Here is a 22509-nt window from a genome sequence, read left to right as displayed (position 1 = left end):
TTATCCCATGTTTAACTATTTTGTTCAAGTTTGTTTTTAAGACGGGGTAATAAAAACATTGAATGTAGCTTTGTGCTGAATAATATAAATACAAAATTTTAAAACACAATGTTTTGATAATTTTTGAGCTATAATTGGGTTTATCAACTTCACATTTATTTTGATGAACATTAAAGTGCTTTTAGGCTATTTTTAACCCTGTTAAAGTCCGCCAGTTAGAGTTTCGAAGTTTTTATAACTCCTAAACAAATGAAGGAAGATCTTTATAAAACAAATTGCACATTCTACATTCCTTTTTAAAATAGGTAGTTAAAAATAATTCTGGGCCATGAACCCCTTTCCTGTTTGAAAAAGTTCTACCTGAGATCAAAAATGGCAAGATTTAAAGATGGTTGCCGACTGTTGCCATAGCTTGTTTAAAGTTAGTTGTTCCTTACCTGCAGACAATTCCATAGTTGAAACAGGGTAGCTAAGAATAGTGGATTTTCCTCACTCGAGAACCTAAAACACATTACATTGATATTAAATAATGATACAAGACTTCATTTTCACTTACTGTGAAAATTACAACATCATTATGTATGGATTTGGTTCAATGTTTTTATGCCTCCCGAAAGGAAGTGGATGTTCTTGTGGGCTGCGAGGAAGGAGACCGCTCAGCTCCTATCTACTATTTGTAATTGGCTATACGTATGCACGTATTATAAATATAACAGAAAACGCGCAGTCCTAACAGGAAATTGATACCTGGTCCGCTGTCTCATGTTGTTACAGTCAGTAAAGTTTGGATAGACTGTGACAGTGTAGACTAGTGACAAGTGCTCAGTTTTACTAGTCAATCGAACACTGACTGGATATGCACACAGAAGTCTAGACAGTATTTAAAGCATCCAAAATGCATTACAGCATCTGCAATTCTTCTGGTTCTTGTTAATCTGGCACACAAATGGTAGATTGTTTGATGTAACTTTTTCTTATGTTTTTTACGATTTTTAAAATTTTATTTTTGTTTCTTTTTTTTAATTTCCCCAGATTTTACTGAGTTAACTACAGTTTTCCATGAGCAGTGCTCGTTTTCATTGAACATATTCTCCAACCGTGATTACTTCAGTAGACAGAGTACTTGCATCGTATCTAAAGGTTATATAAAATCTTATCTTCATCACAAAGCTAAGTCCAGCTGCTACAACTACTTGTTGGGTCTTCTGACATAACCCGGATATATATTTCCACAAGTTGCATCTGCCTGAGATCGATTCAGTAACATCCACTCTTTCCAAGAAAAGTTCATCTCATTGACTGTGTTGGTTGGGTCTGAAACTAAGTAAAAACCTTCAAAGCTTTCCCAGGATGTCATCCAGCTGGTTTCAGACACAAACTCATTTTCAATCAACTGGGAAGCTGAGTGCAAAGGAGGGTTTCTCAACTCTCGCAAGGTAGGAAATCTTACATAATGGAAAATTGTGGGATATAAATTTTAATATACCCTCTGAGTAATACGTCTACGCCGAATCTCAGGTGGAGCTATATTACATAGCACTGGGAGCCAAGAAAGGGGAGTTTCCATGAGGGTGCTACTTATTGTCTTTGTGAAGTGTTAAGCTGTATGTGAACCTCTCGTACATGAGCACTGTTCAGCCACATATAAGCACAATGTTCGGTAGTGGGATATACCAGAGCCAAGTTAGAAGTTTGCAGAACTTGTGGATGGCTTCCAAGACAATTCGGCAATGTGCTGTATATTAAATCTCATTCTCACTTTTACTGGTGTGATTTTAATGTGGGCTTTAAATGTGAGAGATTGGTCTAAAATTACACTCAAGTGCTGCAAATGCTCATTATTTTTAAGTTCGACTCCATTGAAGCTAATGTTAAGAATATAATTAGTTGATGTAAAAAACAGGCTACCTCTATCTTTAAAGGGCCGGGCTTTAACTTCTAGGTTTTAAGGGTAATTGTTGAGGATGGCAATGTAGTTTGTGTGAGTTCAGTGAAAAATATAGTTGAAGAAGTTCTAATTTCAAAGCAGTGTGAAATATTAATGACGAATAGCTTGTTTGTATATGTTAATGTACTTCTTGGAAACCAAGTTATGTTTATTACAATTGTGTTTAGTTTATTACACAAGTAATTGGCTGACCTATCACCCCTTTGAATATTATCAGAAACATTTGGTATATAATAGAAATAATAGAATAAAGTTATACTGTATAATACAATTATAAATTATTATAGTGCATATAGTTGCTTATTAAAAATAAGCATGCACGATTAAGCTCTGAAACCCGATTGGCATACGCAAGAAAACACTGTATGAGTATGAAATCTGATTAAGATTTAGAGTTGAGGACTCAACTGTCCTTTAGATATACTTAGTTAATGTTCTTCGGAAAAAATAGCAAATTGAATAGAATGGTATGAGGAATGATATGGTAAAATAATTTTATGTTAAACAATACTAGCACTTTTAAGATAAGAAATTTGTTGTTACCATAAATAAGCCTTTGTAGTATCCAATTAAAATATGATTGTAATTAATAAAAAAATTGATTCTGTCTGGTAAAAAATTTTTTAACAAGGGGGTTTTCCAATATGGATATTTAACCCCTAGTTATTTCACGTCTTAATGCAATAATTAAAATTGGTGTTATAATTTATCAACATACAAAGTGCTTGTAGAATTATATTTCTATCCTATGTATAAAAATGAATATTTTTATATTAATTTTTCAAATCAATCAATAATCTATGTGCAAATCTATTTCATTAGTCTGGTGGACAAAGGTGAATCAGGTAACTGCCAAAGCCAAGCTTGAAAGCTTACAAAGGCTTGGCACAATCTTTGTAACCGGAGCATTCAGGAGCAGTCCCTCAGCGACCCTCGAGGTGGCTTTAGGACTTCTACCTCTTGATGTTCATATAAAAGCTGAAGCGCGTAAGTCAGCTTATCGGCTGATGGTTGCTGGCTTGTGGAGGAATGGCGCGTCTAACGCGAGCCATGGCGCCATCACTGAAGCTGTAAACCCAAAGCGCTATTCTCGAAATGGTCTCCGACACAATGAGAACGGAGTTCGTATTCAATAAGCCATTCTCTGTTGACTTCTACTCCAGAGATGAGTGGAAATCGCAAGATAACATCCCAACAATAAGAAAGAGCTTTGTCTGGTACACGGATGGCTCGCTTATTAAGGGTAGAACTGGATATGGAGTGTTTAGTCAATCCCCTAGAACTGCCCTTAGCGGCAGTTTGGGTCGGAACTGCTCCCATATTTCAAGCCGAAATCTATGGTATCCTAGCCTGTGCCAACCTAGGCCTCACCAGAAGGTACCAGGAAATGAACATCTGTATAATGTCAGGACAGTCAGGCAGCTCTTAAAGCTCTTGACTCCAACAGCATTTTCATCCAAGCTTGTGTGGGAGTGCTTTAACACTCTCTGCAAGCTTGGATCACGCAACTGTGTGCGTCTTTGGTTGGGTACCGGGCCACACAGGGCATAGGTGGCAACGAAATGCGCCGACAGGCTTGCCAAAAGCGGAAGCAAGCATGCCATTACACCGGTCCAGAACCGAGTTGTGGTATAAGCAAGTCAGCCGCTTATCAAAGTATAAACAAATGGTCCAGGAAGACACACCGCTTGCGGTGGCAGAGTCACACCAAGGACAAGTAATCGGCAAAAGGACTGCTTGCCGATTCTAGCTCCGGATTCACCAGATGGCTGATGGGGCTGGGGAGAGGGATCGGGTTAAGCAAAGTGATTGCCTTGATCACTGGACACGGCCACTTCAGGAAACACCTAAACACTCTAGGTTTACGAAATGAGGACTCGGAGTGTAGACTCTGCAATAAGTCTGAAGAGACTGCAAAACACATAATACTGGACTGTGAGAGACTGGGAGCAAGGAGAAGGGCTCTTTTCGGTGATAAACAGCCAGGCGACGAACCAGATGCTAGTATCGGGGAAAAGCTTCTTAGCCTAATTAAGGGCACGAAGATAGGCTTACCCCTCTAACATCAAAGGGGCACACAATAAGCTCAGGTTGACGTGTGAGGATCTAGGAATCCACCCCAATATCCCAAAGGAAAAAAAAAAAAAAAAAAAAAAAAAAAAAATATGTATTTTTAAAGCAAAATCATACTTGCTCATCATGACAATGCACATTAGGAAATATTAATTAAATAAAAAAAATAATACTTTAATACTGTCATTTCAAAGTTATACAATTGTGTTTATATTTGTAAACTCTTTATATTTTATCATCTTTGATAAATAAATAATGGTATATTAGAAAATATTTTTGCTTAAATCTTTTGTTATGAAAAATACAATTTTGGTAGTTCAAAAATGTCTCATTTGAGATTTTGTTTGTTAGGTAGCAATTGAAGAAATTACTACATTTTTTTATAATTTGTTGTCAACATTTTTTACTTAATATTAATATATTGTATATAATAAATTTAATGTAAACATTTGTTATTATTATTTTGTTTGAAACTAGAAGTATTAGTTTAATTTATTAATTATAAAAAATATTTTTTTTACCGGAAATAAATCCATATTAAGCTTAAAAATAAACATTAATTTACAAGATTATCAGACTTTCTCTAAAAATAGTAGTATGAAAAACTATATTTTTACGATTTTTTTAAAAATATAGCTTGCAATGTGGCAAAAAAATGGTTCTGCCATTATGGACTTTTTCCGACTGCCAGGTATCTAAGTTACCGGTACTGTAGCCTATATATTATATTCATTGTTTATTCCAAAGCTTCATAATAAATGATTTTTTAAGCTATAAAACTTACATTTTCTTTGTACTTGACAAGTTTATTCGAGTTGTATTAGATTGTGATTTTGTATTATCTGGTAGCTGTCAATAGCTTTGTAACATTCTTTAAAGCCCACTAGTAAGATGGGCTTGATTATAGCCCCATAAGAACAATATTACACCTCATGCATCTATGTAACCTTAGTTGTAGTAATACAATTTGAGAGACATCTTACCTTAAAAATATCATTAATACGCATCTACAACCTTTTTAGTTTTTTCAATATTTTTAAATTTTAATTTTTTTTAACTGAAAAATCATTTTGGAGTTTATTAGTCATATGTTTAAAATGAGACGTCTCCCATAATGTTATAATAAAAAAATAAGGACATAAAAGTGCATGAGATTTTAATATTGTTTTTCATGGAGGAAAAGTCAAATTCATTTCTCTACAGCTCACGCATTACACTCTAACACGTTTGTGTTTTATTGTAGCATTATTGGAGATGTCTTATTTTAAAGGTACGACTAATAAGCTTCCAAACGCTTCTTAGTTTTTCTTATAAAGTGGTTATACTTTTGGAATTATTTAAATGATGAAGTACGTAAGTTGGAGATTTGTTCTGAATAACCATTAAAAATATTAATAAAACTAAGAAACTTTTGGGTGAGTTATAAACCTTATCTTTAACATGAGGACATCTCCTATAATTCTATAAACTATAAACAGAAGGTTGAAAATGTGTTTTGAATTATAATATTGTTCTTATGGGCTGCAACAACGATGCCCTCCAACACAGCCAGCTTTTAATCAAACGACAAGGCTCTACTCTAAGAAGATGCATGCCAACAATATTTAGGATAAAAATTATTTAAACTAAACACATAGCCTACATCTACAAAACATTAATTTACAAGTGTGTTTAAGATTATTTTATAGATAGGAAAAATAATTTGTGTATCTATGCAATTTATATATGGTTTTTAATATGAAAACTGTTTTTATTTTTCAGTGCCAATAATTGAGAAAACAAACATTTCCTGGCTCCAAAAAGCTCACTTAAGGACAAACGTTAAGGATTATGGCATACCTCTTAAACAAGAAGAAGTTAAGGACACAAGACAAGAGGATAACGAGTATACTAAAGGTGAAAAATGTTCATGGGAGGCTCCTACTTAACCTCTCTTTCTTACATCCTGTACGATTGAGATTTGAAACCAACCAAAGTAAATCTACTTATTCCATAAACCGGTTTTAAGTTTAATCAGCTCTGTAATAAATACATTTTCATTGTTAATTCATGTAGGACCTTGACAGTTCAGTTGCAAGATAGATGTGCTCCTGATTCAGGCTAGCATGAGGGATTTCATCTGTAACCATTACATTTTATTGCTTGAACTCGTAGTCGCTTTATAATTCCAGTGGCTTCTCAATATTATTCTGTCAGTATGCTGATGTTTTGTTTTGGAAACCTGACTGGAATGGTGGTGTCGACGTTCACTACCTACTTGGATACTGGATGTAGCTTCTAATTCATGAGTAATTCTTACTGTTTGTTTCAACCATAGCCATTACCAGTGGAGAGGTTTTTGAGGTTCAATGAAAAAGCTATAATATTTATTATGTTGTTAGAAAACATGTTATTTTGCACATTTTATACAAAAAAAAAAAAAAAAAAACAACAACAACAACAACGATTAAATATTTTACAAAACGGGACAAATAAAAAGAAAACCAAGCATGTAGAAAAAACAAGCAACGTCCTCTGAACTCACTATTCGGTATATCACATTATTTAAGTAGCCTAACAATAAATTTAGATCCAATGGCGGTTGTATATATGATGATTTGCTTATGTCCGCAGAACCCTCTGAGCAGGAAAAAACAGTTTAGTTGTCCAATGAGTCAGGTGGACTATGATGACATATGATGATGAGTAAAAGGTGTTAGATGCAACGTGTAAACTAATAACTGTAATTCTTTAAAAATTAAATACAGATAAAGTGTTATTTGTAATTGTTGTATTATTGGATATTTTATCATTCATCCAAAATATGGTGACCCTAGTTGAACATATATATTGTTACAATTTCCTTATAAATAGTCCAATTTTAAGAAGCAAAAATAACTTGATACTGTGGTAAATTTACTGAAAAAACATGTTTTGTAAGATGGTTTCTTTTAAATTGTTGTATTGTGAGAAATTTTAGTGGCCACCACACTATGTAATTTGTAAAGTGAGCTCAACTTGAATTGTTTGCTATAGCCTTTATTATTGAAAAGGTTGAAATGTATTGGGTAATTACAAAGTTAGGTTTTTGTAAAAAGATCAGCCAGAGGGAATACTGAAAGTGTTTTTGAGAAAGAAAACACTCATTTTAGGTTTACTTTTATTTTATCCATATACTAAAATATCGGACAAAGGATTGTTAGACATCCTGTGTAATCTTTATCTGAGGTTATCCTGTTAAGATTTTATTCTTTCATGATTCAATGGAGCCAACTCTGGATAATGACATTTCCTTTGTTCTTAAAAAAATGTTGTATCTTTTTTACGAATATGCCTTTAAATAGACAAGACTATGTTTCACCTACCACCTGTGAAATTTTTGGCCGTAAAATAACAAGTTTATTCACTTTCTACTTCTCATGTTATAATTTATATTCCAAATGGACAGAAGAATTATGACAGATAGCTCTGCATCATATATAAATGAAAAATGTTAGAATCAAATAGTCTTTTTGTAATTACAGAAACAATAGCTCTGGTGAACAATCAGTTGGCACGAGGAGAAGAAGGGCGATTGTTTGCCGTCATTCATGTTGCTGGCAAGCAGTTTATAGTCACCCAAGAAGACATAATCATTATCCATGGTCCCTGGCCTCCAACAATTAGTGACGAAATCAATTTTGAAAAGGTTTGTGCATCTTATTCTTATAAATATGTAACAATAGGGTTTTTGTTGTCTCAGTTAAGTATACTCTATGAAACAGTGTAATTAATCAATCTTGATAATATTAAACAAATTTGTAATTGTACTGAAGGACGTTACTTTACTGAAATGAATCTTTACGGACCATAACCATTAGACCTGTAAATAGAAATTATTTCATAGAGTAATCTCAAAGTTTTCAATTGAAGTCGTTTCAGGTGACATAGAAGGGTGGTCTGAAAAGTTTCTGACTTAACAAAGGTACATGACATTATTTCTGAAATTTTTTTATATATTTCAACATAGTCTTCTTGTAACTAACTCTACAAACTTCTCTCAGCGATGTTCTTTGTAACTCGCCCAAATAGTACTCTGCAAATACCTTTTTGTAATTGTTACAAAGGTAATTAATTGCCTTTTCAATTTTACGAAAATCTTTGTCCTTGGAGCGCAATTTTGAGATGGGGGAACAAAAAAGAAGTTGCTTGGGGTTAGATCTGGTGAGTAAGGTGGATTGTAAAGCAATTCAAACTGTAATTCATGGATTTTCGCCATGGCAAACCGCTAAGGTGTGAGATGGTGCGTTGTCTTGGTGAAACAGGATTTTCTTTTTATGCAAATGTGGATGTTTTTCCGTAGTTCTGCCTTCATCTTGTCAAGTAATGATGCGTAGTGTGCTGTAATGGTTTTTCCTTTTTGAAGATAATCGATTAAAATAACTTCATGACTATCCCTAAAAACAGTGTCCATCACTTTCTCAGCTGACAAACTGTTTTTGCTTTTTTTGGAGCAGGTTCTTCCTTTGCAATCCACTGTTTTGGACTGTATATTTTTGTTTCGGGCTTTTAATGGTGTATCCAAGTTTCATCTGCAGTAATTAATCAGCACCAAGATTTGGATTTATTTTGCCTAAACTGCACCAAAAGAGCGTTGGAAATGTTGGCCTAACATGAGTAAACGTGGCACCCATCACACAGACAGCTTTCTCTTGCCTAAATATTGATTTAATATGTGACTAAACACTTTTTTTTTACACGTCCATAACCTCTGTTATCTTTCTCACTTTCAATCGGTGGTTGTCTAGCACCATTAGGTGAACTTTGGAAGTGTTTTTGTCAGTTGTTGCAGTTTTTAGACTTCCCGAACGTTCATCGTCTCCCAAGCTCTTACGGCCACGTTTAAATTCAGCAGCCCACAATATCACTGTGGTAAAAGATGGTGCAGAGTCCCCATACACAGAATTCAACTCACCTTTGATTTGCGAAGATGTATTGCCTTTCAAGAACAAATATTTAATGATAGCGAAATACTCAGTTTTGTTCATTTTCACAAAAAAAACTCACATTGATTCACTCGAACGACTGTTACATAAAAACTGCGCGTCCACAATGGCTGAAACTTTGGTTAGTAACTGTCAACTGAGTCAATTCAGTAGCTTTTATTTACGAGTACTGCCATCTTTCATGTTGAGGTTGGTAACTTTTCAGACCATCCTCATAGGTTACACCCTACAGTTAGCTGTTTTATTATGTATCCTAATTTTTACAATATAAAGTTTTATTCAAATTACTAAAAAGACTGGTTTTCTTTTTAGGAAATCCTATAGAGAAAGTGCTAGAAAATGGTAAAATGTATAGTGTCTAAATTCTTTTTATATATTTGTATTTGTGTGACAACTGTAATGACCCACATTTTTTATAGTTTTTCTTCAAACTAATTTCAACCATTTAAAATTAAAAGTTTTGGTGATTCTTTTTAGTTTGATACAATGTGTGTGACATTCTCTTAATAGAAAAAATACAATCTTTAAAAATCCTCACCGTCTTACTGACTTGACTATTTCTGGAAAAAATTGAAAAGGAAATGAAGATTGAAAGGAAAAATAGATTAGCAAGAGGAATTATGGGCTTTGTGATTTCAGACTTGTTTATCAGTCTTAACTACAGGAAACTCTAAAGCAAATCTAAATTTTTACTGATTGAAATAAATAATAAATTGCATTAGATTTTAAATAGTAGTACCTGCTCCATGTCCTCTGATGCATAGTATAACAACACTCATGCATCAATAACAAATGTAATTTTTACTGTGTTGCATAATTAGTTGATGCTGAATTCTTTCATATAATTTGGTTGCATCTGAACTTTAAAAAGCAAGAGGTCCTAAACATCAGAACCAAAATCCTAAACGTTTGAACAAGTGTACTGTTTTCTAATCATATAACTAAAAGGGTTAAATGTTGAAAATATAATCAAAGTTGCAGTTGTATGTAATATAGTTGTTTATTATTTCAAGTGTTAGGAATTCATATTGTTCTGTTGGCAGGTTATGTTGGTAGGAGGCTCCGACTTCACGCTGATTGGCCGTCCAGTGTTACCACCGGAGCTGGTGTCTGTCACTGCCCACTGTGATAGACAAGGACTTGTCCCACGTCAAGACAAAGTTCAGGTTTCACAAGCGGAAACAGTATAGAAGAATTAACTGTAAGTAATCCATAGCGAAGTCGTAATATTTCAAAAGTTAAATTCTTTTCTATTAATTAAAGTCATGTAATAAATAGATAAAAAGAATACAAACATGATAGCATGTTTGATGATGTAGGACATAAACATGGTAGCACAAAATGAAATACTGGCTTATATCAGTATGTCATCAAGGGTAATTTTAAAACATTTATTTAAACTATGTTTCTTACTTTATGGCTGAATGTTAGACAAACCAAGAGGATGGTGAACATTAAATTTTTGTCTGTTTGGCCACATATCTCGGGAGTTAACTGACCTATACACTTGAAATTTTGCATGAAGCTTCAATTCTAGGCAACAGGGTTTGTTGATAGTGCGTCTCACTCCATGTGATTTGGCTGAATGTTAGCGGACATTTTTACATTGGTCTTATAGGTAACCTGATGGCAACGAGATGGTAAAAGAATAAATAAATTAGTAAACAAACTGAGTAGAATCATATGACATTTTTTAAACATGCGACATACTAACGTATGTAGTCTAACTATTCACATGATATTCTGAAGAAAAGACAAGACCGGGATTTTTCAACAGGTTTTGCAGTAGTACAATGTTTCACTAACACAACTCGTTCTGACATTGTGATTTTGCCGTTCCATCCGACATTGTAATGACATAATTTTTACTTCATTTTCAGCTGGTCTGCGATGTTTTCAGTTGGTATTGTGATCACACAGCACTTTCAGGAACTACTGACAATAGCTGGAGAATGATTGTCATGGTCTGGTTCTTGTTATATAGTATCCTTACCTTATTTTCAGGCGCGTTCACATTAGTAAATCAATATGTTGTTACTGAATGTGTATTTTCTTTCTGATGACAAAGCTATTGCTGAGTTAGAGAATGACAGTAATTGTAGTATTTACAAAAATATATAAAGTGATGGCAATGATGTTCTTCCAACACCGTCAAACGTAACCATAAGTGATGATGGCGTAGGCCTAGGCCTAACAGAAAATGGATTGGTCAACGGTTGGCCCATTTGTGAAGGACCTGATTCTCCTTACACATTGCTAAGTGGAAAATAACCTAACATACTAATAATGTGTAAGGAAAATTGCCATGCGATTGAATGACGTGGGTTTACAGTGCCAATCTATTGCAGACCGATTAAAAATGAAGTAAAAGTGATGTCATTACAGTGTTGGATACTGTTTGATGTAGGAGTGGATCGGCAAAATCGTGATGTCCGAGGACAACCAACATATAAGTTTTAAGGGTTGGTTTTATATTGTGCCATCTCTAATCCATCTAAGGATAATCTTCCATCTTCTTTTTGTCTGGCAGCAAGGACTTTTTTAGCTTCATTATATTCATTCTATGCATCCTAATATTTAAAAACTGAATACACCAGTCATAAACTATAGAAAAAATTGATTATTATTGTATACATGTGAAGACTTTTAAATAAACATCTTGTATAATTGGTCATGTGTAAAATCATTGAATTTGTTTGTTGCAGTCATAAGAAGCCCACTGACTATGATTCGCATCAATGAAGTGAAGGTTGTTGGGAGAGTCAACGAGAGAAAAGATGTTGAGGGCCTGAATCAAGTGTTTTACTAGTCTTTGTAATTGTATGTAAATAAATTAGCTAATCACATGTTTATTTTTATTAGTGTGTATTCCTGTATTTTCACAAATTCATTTTTTAGTATCACAATATTGACATAAAAAAGCAATATTTGGTTAAATCGAGTTACTTTTGCTTTATTACCCCTTACTTAGACAGTGGAATTTGAGACTTTCTACCAACAAACACCGAAGATTATTTTTTAAACTAGGAAATGTTGTCTTTTATCGATAAAAGAAGTTTTCTCTCAGTGATATAACCAAATAAGTTAATCATAACCAATTAAACTTGGTTTTAATCCTATATCTAGTACACAAGCACATAAATGTATAATAAGGTTTATGTTGATATGAAGTTAAGAGAATACATCTTGCTGTTTTCCGTTCTGTTTGAACGGAATAAATAAATCATTCATAGTTCTGATTTGTTTAACTAAACAGTATTACTTACATAAAATAATTCCTCTTTGCACTCATTTCTTAAGCTTACACAGCTTCATAAAGGTACGTCCACACCGAACGCGCAGAGCTGCGCAAAGCATATTGCGCTGCGCGAAACTGCGCGGAACAGAGCGCCATGTTCGTAGTTGCGCGGCTGTGATTCCGTGTTGCGCGGGGCTACACAATCACACCGATGTAGAAAATGGACCCGGCAACAGCTGCTTCGGTTTTTATTGTTATTTATAATGATCTGTTAAAAAGAAGGAGAAAACCACGTCGTCATTGGGTGACGCCCATACTGAGACGTCGGGAATCGTATGGAGGGGAATCCATGCTTAATGATCTCCGTATTGGTGGGCAGTTCAAAAATTTTTGCCGCATGTCGTCTGAAGATTTTGAGTATCTTCTAAATTTGATTGGGCCAGAAATCACTCGACGGGATACTAATTATAGAAAAGCTATAAGTGCTAAGGACAGACTGGCGATAACTGTTCGCTTTTTAGCAACTGGAGACTCTTTCACAAGCTTGATGTACCTTTTTAAAGTGTCTAAACAGAGTATTTCATACATTGTGATGGAAGTTTGCAGGGCTCTGGATAATGCACTGAGAGACTACATACAAGTAAGTAATACAGTTTATTAAGCAGTAAATTTAAATTTACAACACTTTTATAAAAAAAACTGTACTTTGGGAACATGATTGTTTTAGAATGAACAATATTAATATCGATGGTGTTTTGGCAGAAGGGCGTAACCCTCAAATTTTCTAAAATTGAGTTTACGTTTGTTTGTCAATTAGTATGGTTAATAGCACATCTGGGCAAAAGGACGTATCCTAAATATGCCTGCAAAAAACAAAAAATGCAATAATTAAGATTGGCGTAACCAACATAGCTTGATAAATCGTATTAACCAAAAGGACGTAAACCACTAAAAAGATATAAGCCAATTCAAACTTCTGACATTGTATCACATTGAACTAGGCAAAATGGCGTAACCATACAGTTTGTGGGTTACGACCATTTGGACTTGTGAAATCTCTAACAGAAACTGTGTTGTATCAGGCGTAACCAACACAATGTGTGTGATACGGCCTATTGGCATGTTACAGTCGTGTTAACTTGAAGCACAAACTGGACCACTGTATTCTATGCATCCTTGATTTCATTGTGGCTTACGTCATATTTCTAAACAGTTTCCATTATCTATTTGCCATGCTTTGTGACTGTGTGTTTTGTTTATTACTTGTATTTACAGTTTGTGGTAAACAGTATTTTTGAGGTTAGGCTAATTTAAATTAGTTTTTTTTGTTTATTATTTAGTTTTGCAATAGAAATGTTGGTGTTATTGGTGTACTTTAATAAAGTTAATTGTTATTGAAAGTTAAGTAAAATGTCTTCTAGAAGCAAGATAATAATATCCATGCTCAAAGAATCTGCCCTCAGCAATATCAGTAATGAAAATAGGCCTAGACCTTTCAATAACGAACCAATATTGCCATGTGAAAATAACATAGAGATTAGTATGTCAGAGCATATTTCAAGCAGAGAAATAAGTGAAAATAATATAAATAAATCTTGTGATAATTCGCCTAATAATCAGGACATATATCATCGTTAGTAGCAGAACTTGACTTGCCAGTTGTTATTCAAGATAATGAGTTGGAGGAACTAGAAAATTGTACAGTATTAGCTGATTAAAATTTGGGTAACAGTTTATTTGGAACTTTAAATGGTGTGTCATTTAATCAAAGTAATAATGTTGTAGAATTATTACAAGGGGAAGAATTTGTTTTAAATGAAGTTTCAGCCCAAACCTCTGCAATAATATCTGGAGAAGTCATTTTTGAAGAACCAAATTCACTGGGAGTAAATTCCTAATGAAGACAACTTTATGCTCAACAGTTAAAACATGGAACATAAAAGAAAAGACCAAAATGAAAATGTAGACTTAGGTTTACCTGTTGTACAAATTAATGATAGTTTAGTTAGAATAATTAGTTGATGAGATTAATGATGTAAACATGATAAATGAACCTGAACGTAGTACTACGGAAGCCCAAAGCATTGAAAACCTGCAGGTCTTAATACCTTCAGTTGCAATTGATCAGCCAGTTGTAGGTGAAGAGGGAAAAAGGTTTAAGAAAGTTAATAAAAGACATGAAAATGATATTAAAAGACATAGTGGCCAAGAACATCAGAATAGGAAAGGAGAAGTTAAATCTGCTAAAAAGCCACGTGATTATGTATGTAAAGATACTTGTATTTATCAATGTAAAAAAACATCGGTACTTTGGGATTATACCGACCACACCCAGACATGAATCGTTATTTCACATTTCGTTTCTACTGATTACTAGATTAGCGTTAGAACAATATTTCGTCAATATAAAACAGGAATTGTCTTATCGCAAACACCTCCCCATCCTCAGACAGAGGTCAAAGTCGAGCGTCTAGTAGATAACGTGATTGCAGAGTCTCGCCGCCCGTTCAGCTGGTGCATCGCTTTGTTGTACTTCCGTGTTTTACCTCTACATTTCTCCAAACACAAAAATTCAACAAAAACAAACATTTACCAAACTAAACTTTTTATTAAAAAAACACTCAAAACTTGTTTTTATTCTTGATCACATTCCGCCACCCAAAATGCGAGTGCCTCCGGCCATCAGCGCGGGCTTCGACAGCACCTTCGGTGCTGCCCCGCGCTGATGTCGACGAAAGAAAAAACATCCCTCGAGATAGTACCTATCAGTAAAATATCAAATTCTAGAGGGGCTAATCAGAAATATAAATTGAATTGTAATGGAAAGGCAATGATGTACCGTGCAAATCACGTGATGCCGCGCGGCCTGCCGTAATCAGGATTCTCGAGAAAGATAAGATAACAGCGACAACAATACCGATCACAATACCTGGAAATGCTTGTAAGTTTTGTAATTTTGTAATTGAAGAGTTGTTTTTTCGTTCTATCATGTTTGTTTCTATAAATTTCTATTTTTGTGTTCTTCATACTGGTGTGGTCGGTATAATCCCAAAGTACCAAAACATCTCTCAACAGTTAAGAAATAGTATTTGTGCAAACTTTTGGAATCTCTGCAGTTACACAGGTCAAAATAATTGGATTATTAACAATGTAGATGCAGTAGATAAAAAACGTGTTTATAATAAAAATACAGAAAGCCGCAGAAACAGAGCACTGAATTATTTTTTACCAGTAAACTGTGAAAAACTTAGAGTGTGTAAAACATATTTCTTGTCAACTCTAGGTATAGGTGAAAAAAAAGGTTTTAGTAGCTCTCAGAAATAAAAGGGCTATAGTTGGTACTGCCAAAGACGATCAAAGAGGAAAGCACATACCACAAAATAAGACAAAAGAAGTAGACATGGAGTCTGTTATAAAATATATATCACAGTTACCAGCAGTACCCTCTCATTATTGTAGGCCCAGCTCTAAGAAAAAGTACCTTCCTACAATTTTCAGTAACCTTACAAAATTGTGTAAAATTTATCAAAATGATTGTAAATCTAAGGGTGTAACAGGTGTAAGCAAAATCTGTGTTTAAAAAACATTTTCAGAAAACAGTTTAATATTGGTTTCCATAAGCCAAAAAAGGATAAATTCATCATTTGTGAGAAACATAACACCAAACTTCCCCAAGATAGGACAGAAGAAGATGAAAGAATAATATCAGATCACATAAAGGAAAAAGACACCATAAAAACTATCTTTAAAAACAATCAAGAAAAATCTAACACTGATGGATACCTTTGCGCTAGCTTTGACTTACAAAAAGTGCTTAATACTCCTCATGGACCAAATAACATGCTACTCTATTATAGTAGAAAAATACTCTTACCTGAACTTTACTATTTATGAAAGTGTTACAAAAAATACATATTGTTTTTGGTACTTTGGGATTATACCGACCACACCCAGACATGAATCGTTATTTAAACATTTTGCTTCTTGATTACTAGATTAGCGTAGAAGACTATTTCGTCAGTATAAAACAGGAATTGTCTTATCGCAAACACCTCCCCATCCTCAGACAGAGGTCAAAGTCGAGCGTCTAGTAGATAACGTGATTGCAGAGTCTCGCCGCCCGTTCAGCTGGTGCATCGCTTTGTTGTACTTTCGTGTTTTACCTCTACATTTCTCCAAACACAAAAATTTAACAAAAACAAACATTTACCAAACTAAACTCTTTATTAAAAAAACACTCAAAACTTGTTTTTATTCTTGATCACATTCCGCCACCCAAAATGCGAGTGCCTCCGGCCATCAGCGCGGGCTTCGACAGCACCTTCGGTGCTGCCCCGCGCTGATGTCGACGAAAGAAAAACATCCCTCGAGATAGTACCTATCAGTAAAATATCAAATTCTAGAGGGGCTAATCAGAAATATAAATTTAATTGAAATGGAAAGGCAATGATGTACCGTGCAAATCACGTGATGCCGCGCGGCCTGCCGTAATCAGGATTCTCGAGAAAGATAAGATAACAGCGACAACAATACCGATCACAATACCTGGAAATGCTTGTAAGTTTGTAATTTTGTAATTGAAGAGTTGTTTTTTCGTTCTATCATGTTTGTTTCTATAAATTTCTATTTTTGTGTTCTTCATACTGGTGTGGTCGGTATAATCCCAAAGTACCAAAACATCTCTCAACAGTTAAGAAATAGTATTTGTGCAAACTTTTGGAATCTCTGCAGTTACACAGGTCAAAATAATTGGATTATTAACAATGTAGATGCAGTAGATAAAAAACGTGTTTATAATAAAAATACAGAAAGCCGCAGAAACAGAGCACTGAATTATTTTTTACCAGTAAACTGTGAAAAACTTAGAGTGTGTAAAACATATTTCTTGTCAACTCTAGGTATAGGTGAAAAAAAAGGTTTTAGTAGCTCTCAGAAATAAAAGGGCTATAGTTGGTACTGCCAAAGACGATCAAAGAGGAAAGCACATACCACAAAATAAGACAAAAGAAGTAGACATGGAGTCTGTTTATAAAATATATATCACAGTTACCAGCAGTACCCTCTCATTATTGTAGGCCCAGCTCTAAGAAAAAGTACCTTCCTACAATTTTCAGTAACCTTACAAAATTGTGTAAAATTTATCAAAATGATTGTAAATCTAAGGGTGTAACAGGTGTAAGCAAATCTGTGTTTAAAAACATTTTCAGAAAACAGTTTAATATTGGTTTCCATAAGCCAAAAAAGGATAAATTCATCATTTGTGAGAAACATAACACCAAACTTCCCCAAGATAGGACAGAAGAAGATGAAAGAATAATATCAGATCACATAAAGGAAAAAGACACCATAAAAACTATCTTTAAAAACAATCAAGAAAAAATCTAACACTGATGGATACCTTTGCGCTAGCTTTGACTTACAAAAAGTGCTTAATACTCCTCATGGACCAAATAACATGCTACTCTATTATAGTAGAAAATACTCTTACCTGAACTTTACTATTTATGAAAGTGTTACAAAAAATACATATTGTTTTTGGTACTTTGGGATTATACCGACCACACCCAGACATGAATCGTTATTTAACATTTTGCTTCTTGATTACTAGATTAGCGTAGAAGACTATTTCGTCAGTATAAAACAGGAATTGTCTTATCGCAAACCCCTCCCCATCCTCAGACAGAGGTCAAAGTCGAGCGTCTAGTAGATAACGTGATTGCAGAGCCTCGCCGCCCGTTCAGCTGGTGCATCGCTTTGTTGTACTTTCGTGTTTTACCTCTACATTTCTCCAAACACAAAAATTTAACAAAAACAAACATTTACCAAACTAAACTCTTTATTAAAAAAACACTCAAAACTTGTTTTTATTCTTGATCACATTCCGCCACCCAAAATGCGAGTGCCTCCGGCCATCAGCGCGGGCTTCGACAGCACCTTCGGTGCTGCCCCGCGCTGATGTCGACGAAAGAAAAAACATCCCTCGAGATAGTACCTATCAGTAAAATATCAAATTCTAGAGGGGCTAATCAGAAATATAAATTTAATTGAAATGGAAAGGCAATTATGTACCGTGCAAATCACGTGATGCCGCGCGGCCTGCCGTAATCAGGATTCTCGAGAAAGATAAAATAACAGCGACAACAATACCGATCACAATACCTGGAAATGCTTGTAAGTTTGTAATTTTGTAATTGAAGAGTTGTTTTTTCGTTCTATCATGTTTGTTTCTATAAATTTCTATTTTTGTGTTCTTCATACTGGTGTGGTCGGTATAATCCCAAAGTACCTTGTTTTTTTAGTTTTTTATGGGGGGAGTGTGACGGTAAAAGATGTGCCAATGAAATTTGCAGTTCGTTGTGGAAATATATAAAATTGGTTGATGCCAGGGAAAATGTTACACATTTATCTCTGTACTGTGATTCTTGTCCTGAACAAAATAAAAAATAGGCAGGTTATTGCTATGCTTTACTTCAGTTTACGTCAGTGTGTACATTTGAAAAAAATGGAACTTACTTTCCTTTTGCCAGGTCATACCATGATGCCAGTTGATTCTGTGCATGCTTCAATTGAGCATGAAGTTAAAAAGGAAACTGTTTAGGCACCTTCAGAGTGGGCAACAATTATAACTAACTCCAGAAACAATCCTAATCCACATGAAGTTGATGTGCAAAACTTTAAGGACTTTTATGATTGGAAGCAGCTTCAGAACCATATTTGGCCTTCCAAGAAACAGAGTTGTGCCTCTGATATCAGTATCCAAAGATGTAGAAGGGTTGAATTCAACAAAGATTCTACTAGCATTGTGTTTTAGGATGGCATCCAAGAAAGGTTCAACGAAAAAGACTCTAGAAACTCAAAGACAGAGGCGTATCAATGCAAAAGAGCATACCATCACACCAAAACTAAAACGTCTACCAAACTAAACTTCCACAAGCAGAAGCTAAGTTTAAGGATTTAAAAAGATCTTTGTACTAAAGACATAATACCGTCAAGATACCATGATGAGTATTTAATTATGCCATGTAAATCAAAAGTTCCTGATGTTTTACAGGAAACAGATGAGGAAGATGAAGATAGAGCATCTGTTGAACATTAAACCGTGTTGTCCAACTTTTGTGTTACTGTCAAAACTTAATTATTGATTTGTTTATAAAATGTATTAAATTAATTCCTTTCAAAATAACAATACATTTTTAACTACTAGACGTAATCACTTATGAGGTTTTATAAGAACAAAACATTAATTTAGAAGTAATATTTGTAAAGTATAATTTAAGCACAGTGGCTTAAAAAATGTAGATGTTCTGTAATAATCAAAATTGTTGTATAAAATAGATAAATAAAATGATTTTGTGTTCTGAAAATGTGGTGGAAACATTGCTTAACCCAAACAGAATGTAGCAACATAATGAATACAATCACAAGCAGAAGGGCGTAACCCACGGTAAGCTTTGATTAATATTTTTTTGATAAAATAGACTTTTAAGTTACAAAAATATTGTATATGATGGTTTTTTGTAATTATTTGGAGTATCTTTAAGTCATAAAAAAAAAGATTAGGACTAAAAGTTATAAACTAAATCTTAACAATAACTTGTTGAAAACAGTATTTCTTCTCTCCTGAAAAAGTTACGCTGTTGTGGCATACAGCCTTATGCCAAAACACCATCGATATGCTTGTAACATTTTCAAAAATGGTTTTAAAACAAACTAACGAAAGTGAATTAAACAAACTAAAAATAATCTACATAATGATTCCCCCAAAAGATAACTTGTAACAAGCCCTATTTTATAAACTATTGTTCATTGTCATTTTAAATACTAGCCATTACAGAGTAGTTAAAACTTCTGAATTGTTATCCACAAAGCCATTTATAAATGTTTGTATAGGGTTGTTGGCAGGTGGACTGTATACTTGTTGCAATGGAAGTTGAGGTGAAGGACTAGGAGTAGACATTCGGCTTGCGCTGGATTCACCGCTCTGTTGCATAGGAGAAACGTGTGTAAACAGTGTCAACCTCGATTTCTGTCTCGTATATCAATGTACTAATCTTGTGCATCAAATAATTACGGTTACGGTCATTAAACTTTCGGAGCTTTGTCGCAATATGCTCTCCAAATGTTGAACATTCATCACGAGTTGTTTTTATCGCATTATCCATGATTTTGTACGCCTGAGCAAGCCGGGGGTCGTCAATGGCCGTTCTCCTTCGCTTTTTGGGTTGCGGTGGTACAAATCTGTTTTGACTTGATGTTAAAGCAGGCGATGCTGTTGCCGTGCTTTGATTCCCAGATGGTACAACAGGTTCAGATTGATTAGATTCTTCCTCCTCATCTTCATCAGGATCATTTTCAGGCTGTTCGACAAAAACCTGGGGGAAAAAGAAAATTGATCTAAAACCAATTTCGCTATAACAATTTTTTTACTTATAACTGACTATAACACCGGCTGTTATATAGCACCTTAATGTCATTTGTTACAGCTGCCGAGCTCACAACAAGAATGGCTACAGTATGAAAAGGAGTTTGAAGAAACGTGGAATTTCCCACACTGTTTGGCAGCAGTAGATGGCAAACACATCGAAATCCAAGCACCTTGGGATACCGGAAGCGAATACTACAATTAATTACAAGTCTTTCTTCAGTATCGTTCTGTTTGCGCTGGTGGATGCAAACTACAATTTTATGTTTGCTGACGTCGGTGCTCAGGGACGTATATCTGATGGTGGTATATTTAAAAACTGTGCATTGTGGAAAAAGATTGAGGGGAAAACTTTGAACGCACCGCAACCAAAGACACTTCCAGGGCGTGAAAAACGTGTTCCTTACGTTTTTTTAGGAGATGAAGCGTTTGCTCTGCATGAAAACGTTTTGAAACCCTACTCTGGGGTCTCAGAAAATGGATCCAAAGAAAGGATTTTCAACTATCGTTTATCACGAGCTCGGCGAGTCACAGAAAATAGTTTTGGGATTCTTTCAGCTGTATTCAGAGTTTTAAGAAAACCGATGCTGTTGGAGGCAGAAAAGGTTAGAGATGTGGTGCTTACAACTCTCTTTTTGCACAATTTCCTCAGGAGGAGCGAAACATCCCGGAACATCTACACTCCTCCCGGTACTTTTGACATCGAGCTACCGAATGGCACTGTCATTGAGGGGAACTGGAGAAAAGAAATCCTCGGTACAGCACTTCGTGGTATGATAAAGAAAGCCCGTAAAAGTTCTGAAGTTGCAAAGGCAGTTCGCAATGAATTTGCGGAGTACTTTGTTACAACAGGACAAGTCTCGTGGCAATAAAGTTACGCATAAACCTAAACCAAAACCTTTCAGCCAAGGGTTGCTCTACACTATGAATCATATTGGCATTTGAAGCCGGTTATTTTTAGAGACTACAAGAAATATGTGTTAATGTTTTGTAATTGTGCATCATGTGACGTGTGTTAACAGTATGTAGCCGAACTGCCATAACAGCCCATGTTAATTTAAGCGATTTCAAGTAAATTGTGCTCGGATACCCTTTGAAATACTATTTTTGCATTTGCAGACATTTATATATGTGTTTTGATCGTGAAAAATAAAAAAAATAACATTGTTAAATCTAGAATTGAAGTTATTTTTATAATTAAGTTTCTACTTAAAGAGATTGCCAATAGGCTATTTTTTAATACCTTTCCTTTTTGTCTCATTTAAAACTGTTTCATTTTGTTAAAGGTTTATACAGAGATAATTGTGTAGATATTACTCGTAATTGATGAAGTTAAAATTACATATCAATATTTGTTTACTTTTATTCTTAGATTAAATCACCACCACCGATAGGCTATAACAGTGGAAACATCATTCTACAAATGATAATATTACTGCATTGTAAAACATGTATACATTTAGATTAATAAACATATACTTACACTTTCTGTGTCCAAAGTATTGGTTGGTGTATCCTTCTCCTTCAGAAATGCAAATAGCTTGTAGGCAAACCAAGTGCTCACATATAACTGGTCACGTCCTGGAAGTAAACGATGTCATGTCAGTACTGCGGCTATTTCCCCCATGAGTAAAAAAATAAGATAATTTTAGTAGCCTAACAAAGTATTTTTTAATTAAAAAAATAGTCACAATTTCTTGCTCGCATGAAATAGTTGACAAATCAATCATAGAATTTGGTTTTTAAAAGACTGCTTTCGTGCAAACTGCATGTACTCATTACAAAAAATCTGAAATTTCTAATTTAATCACGTGTTTTTACATTAACAATTAAGTACAGTTAAGGATGTATAATGTGGGCCTAT

General features: G+C 34.5%; 1 protein-coding gene across 1 annotated transcript; it reads left to right on the top strand.

Annotated features, from left to right (window-relative positions):
- Positions 1 to 5782: 5782 nt before the first annotated feature.
- Positions 5783 to 11831, top strand: LOC124374221 (39S ribosomal protein L21, mitochondrial-like; the record flags this gene model as incomplete). Its single annotated transcript, XM_046832479.1, is given in 5 exon segments — positions 5783 to 5917; positions 7525 to 7688; positions 10029 to 10106; positions 10108 to 10186; positions 11691 to 11831. Coding segments are annotated over 5 exon segments (560 nt in total), but the record flags the coding sequence as incomplete, so codon positions are not given.
- Positions 11832 to 22509: the final 10678 nt, after the last annotated feature.

Source organism: Homalodisca vitripennis, unplaced genomic scaffold (assembly GCF_021130785.1).
Source record: "Homalodisca vitripennis isolate AUS2020 unplaced genomic scaffold, UT_GWSS_2.1 ScUCBcl_7552;HRSCAF=15292, whole genome shotgun sequence".
NCBI classification, from domain to species: domain Eukaryota; kingdom Metazoa; phylum Arthropoda; class Insecta; order Hemiptera; family Cicadellidae; genus Homalodisca; species Homalodisca vitripennis.
The sequence above is the reverse complement of the archived record's forward strand: the minus strand, read 5'-3'. Positions and strand labels throughout refer to the sequence as shown.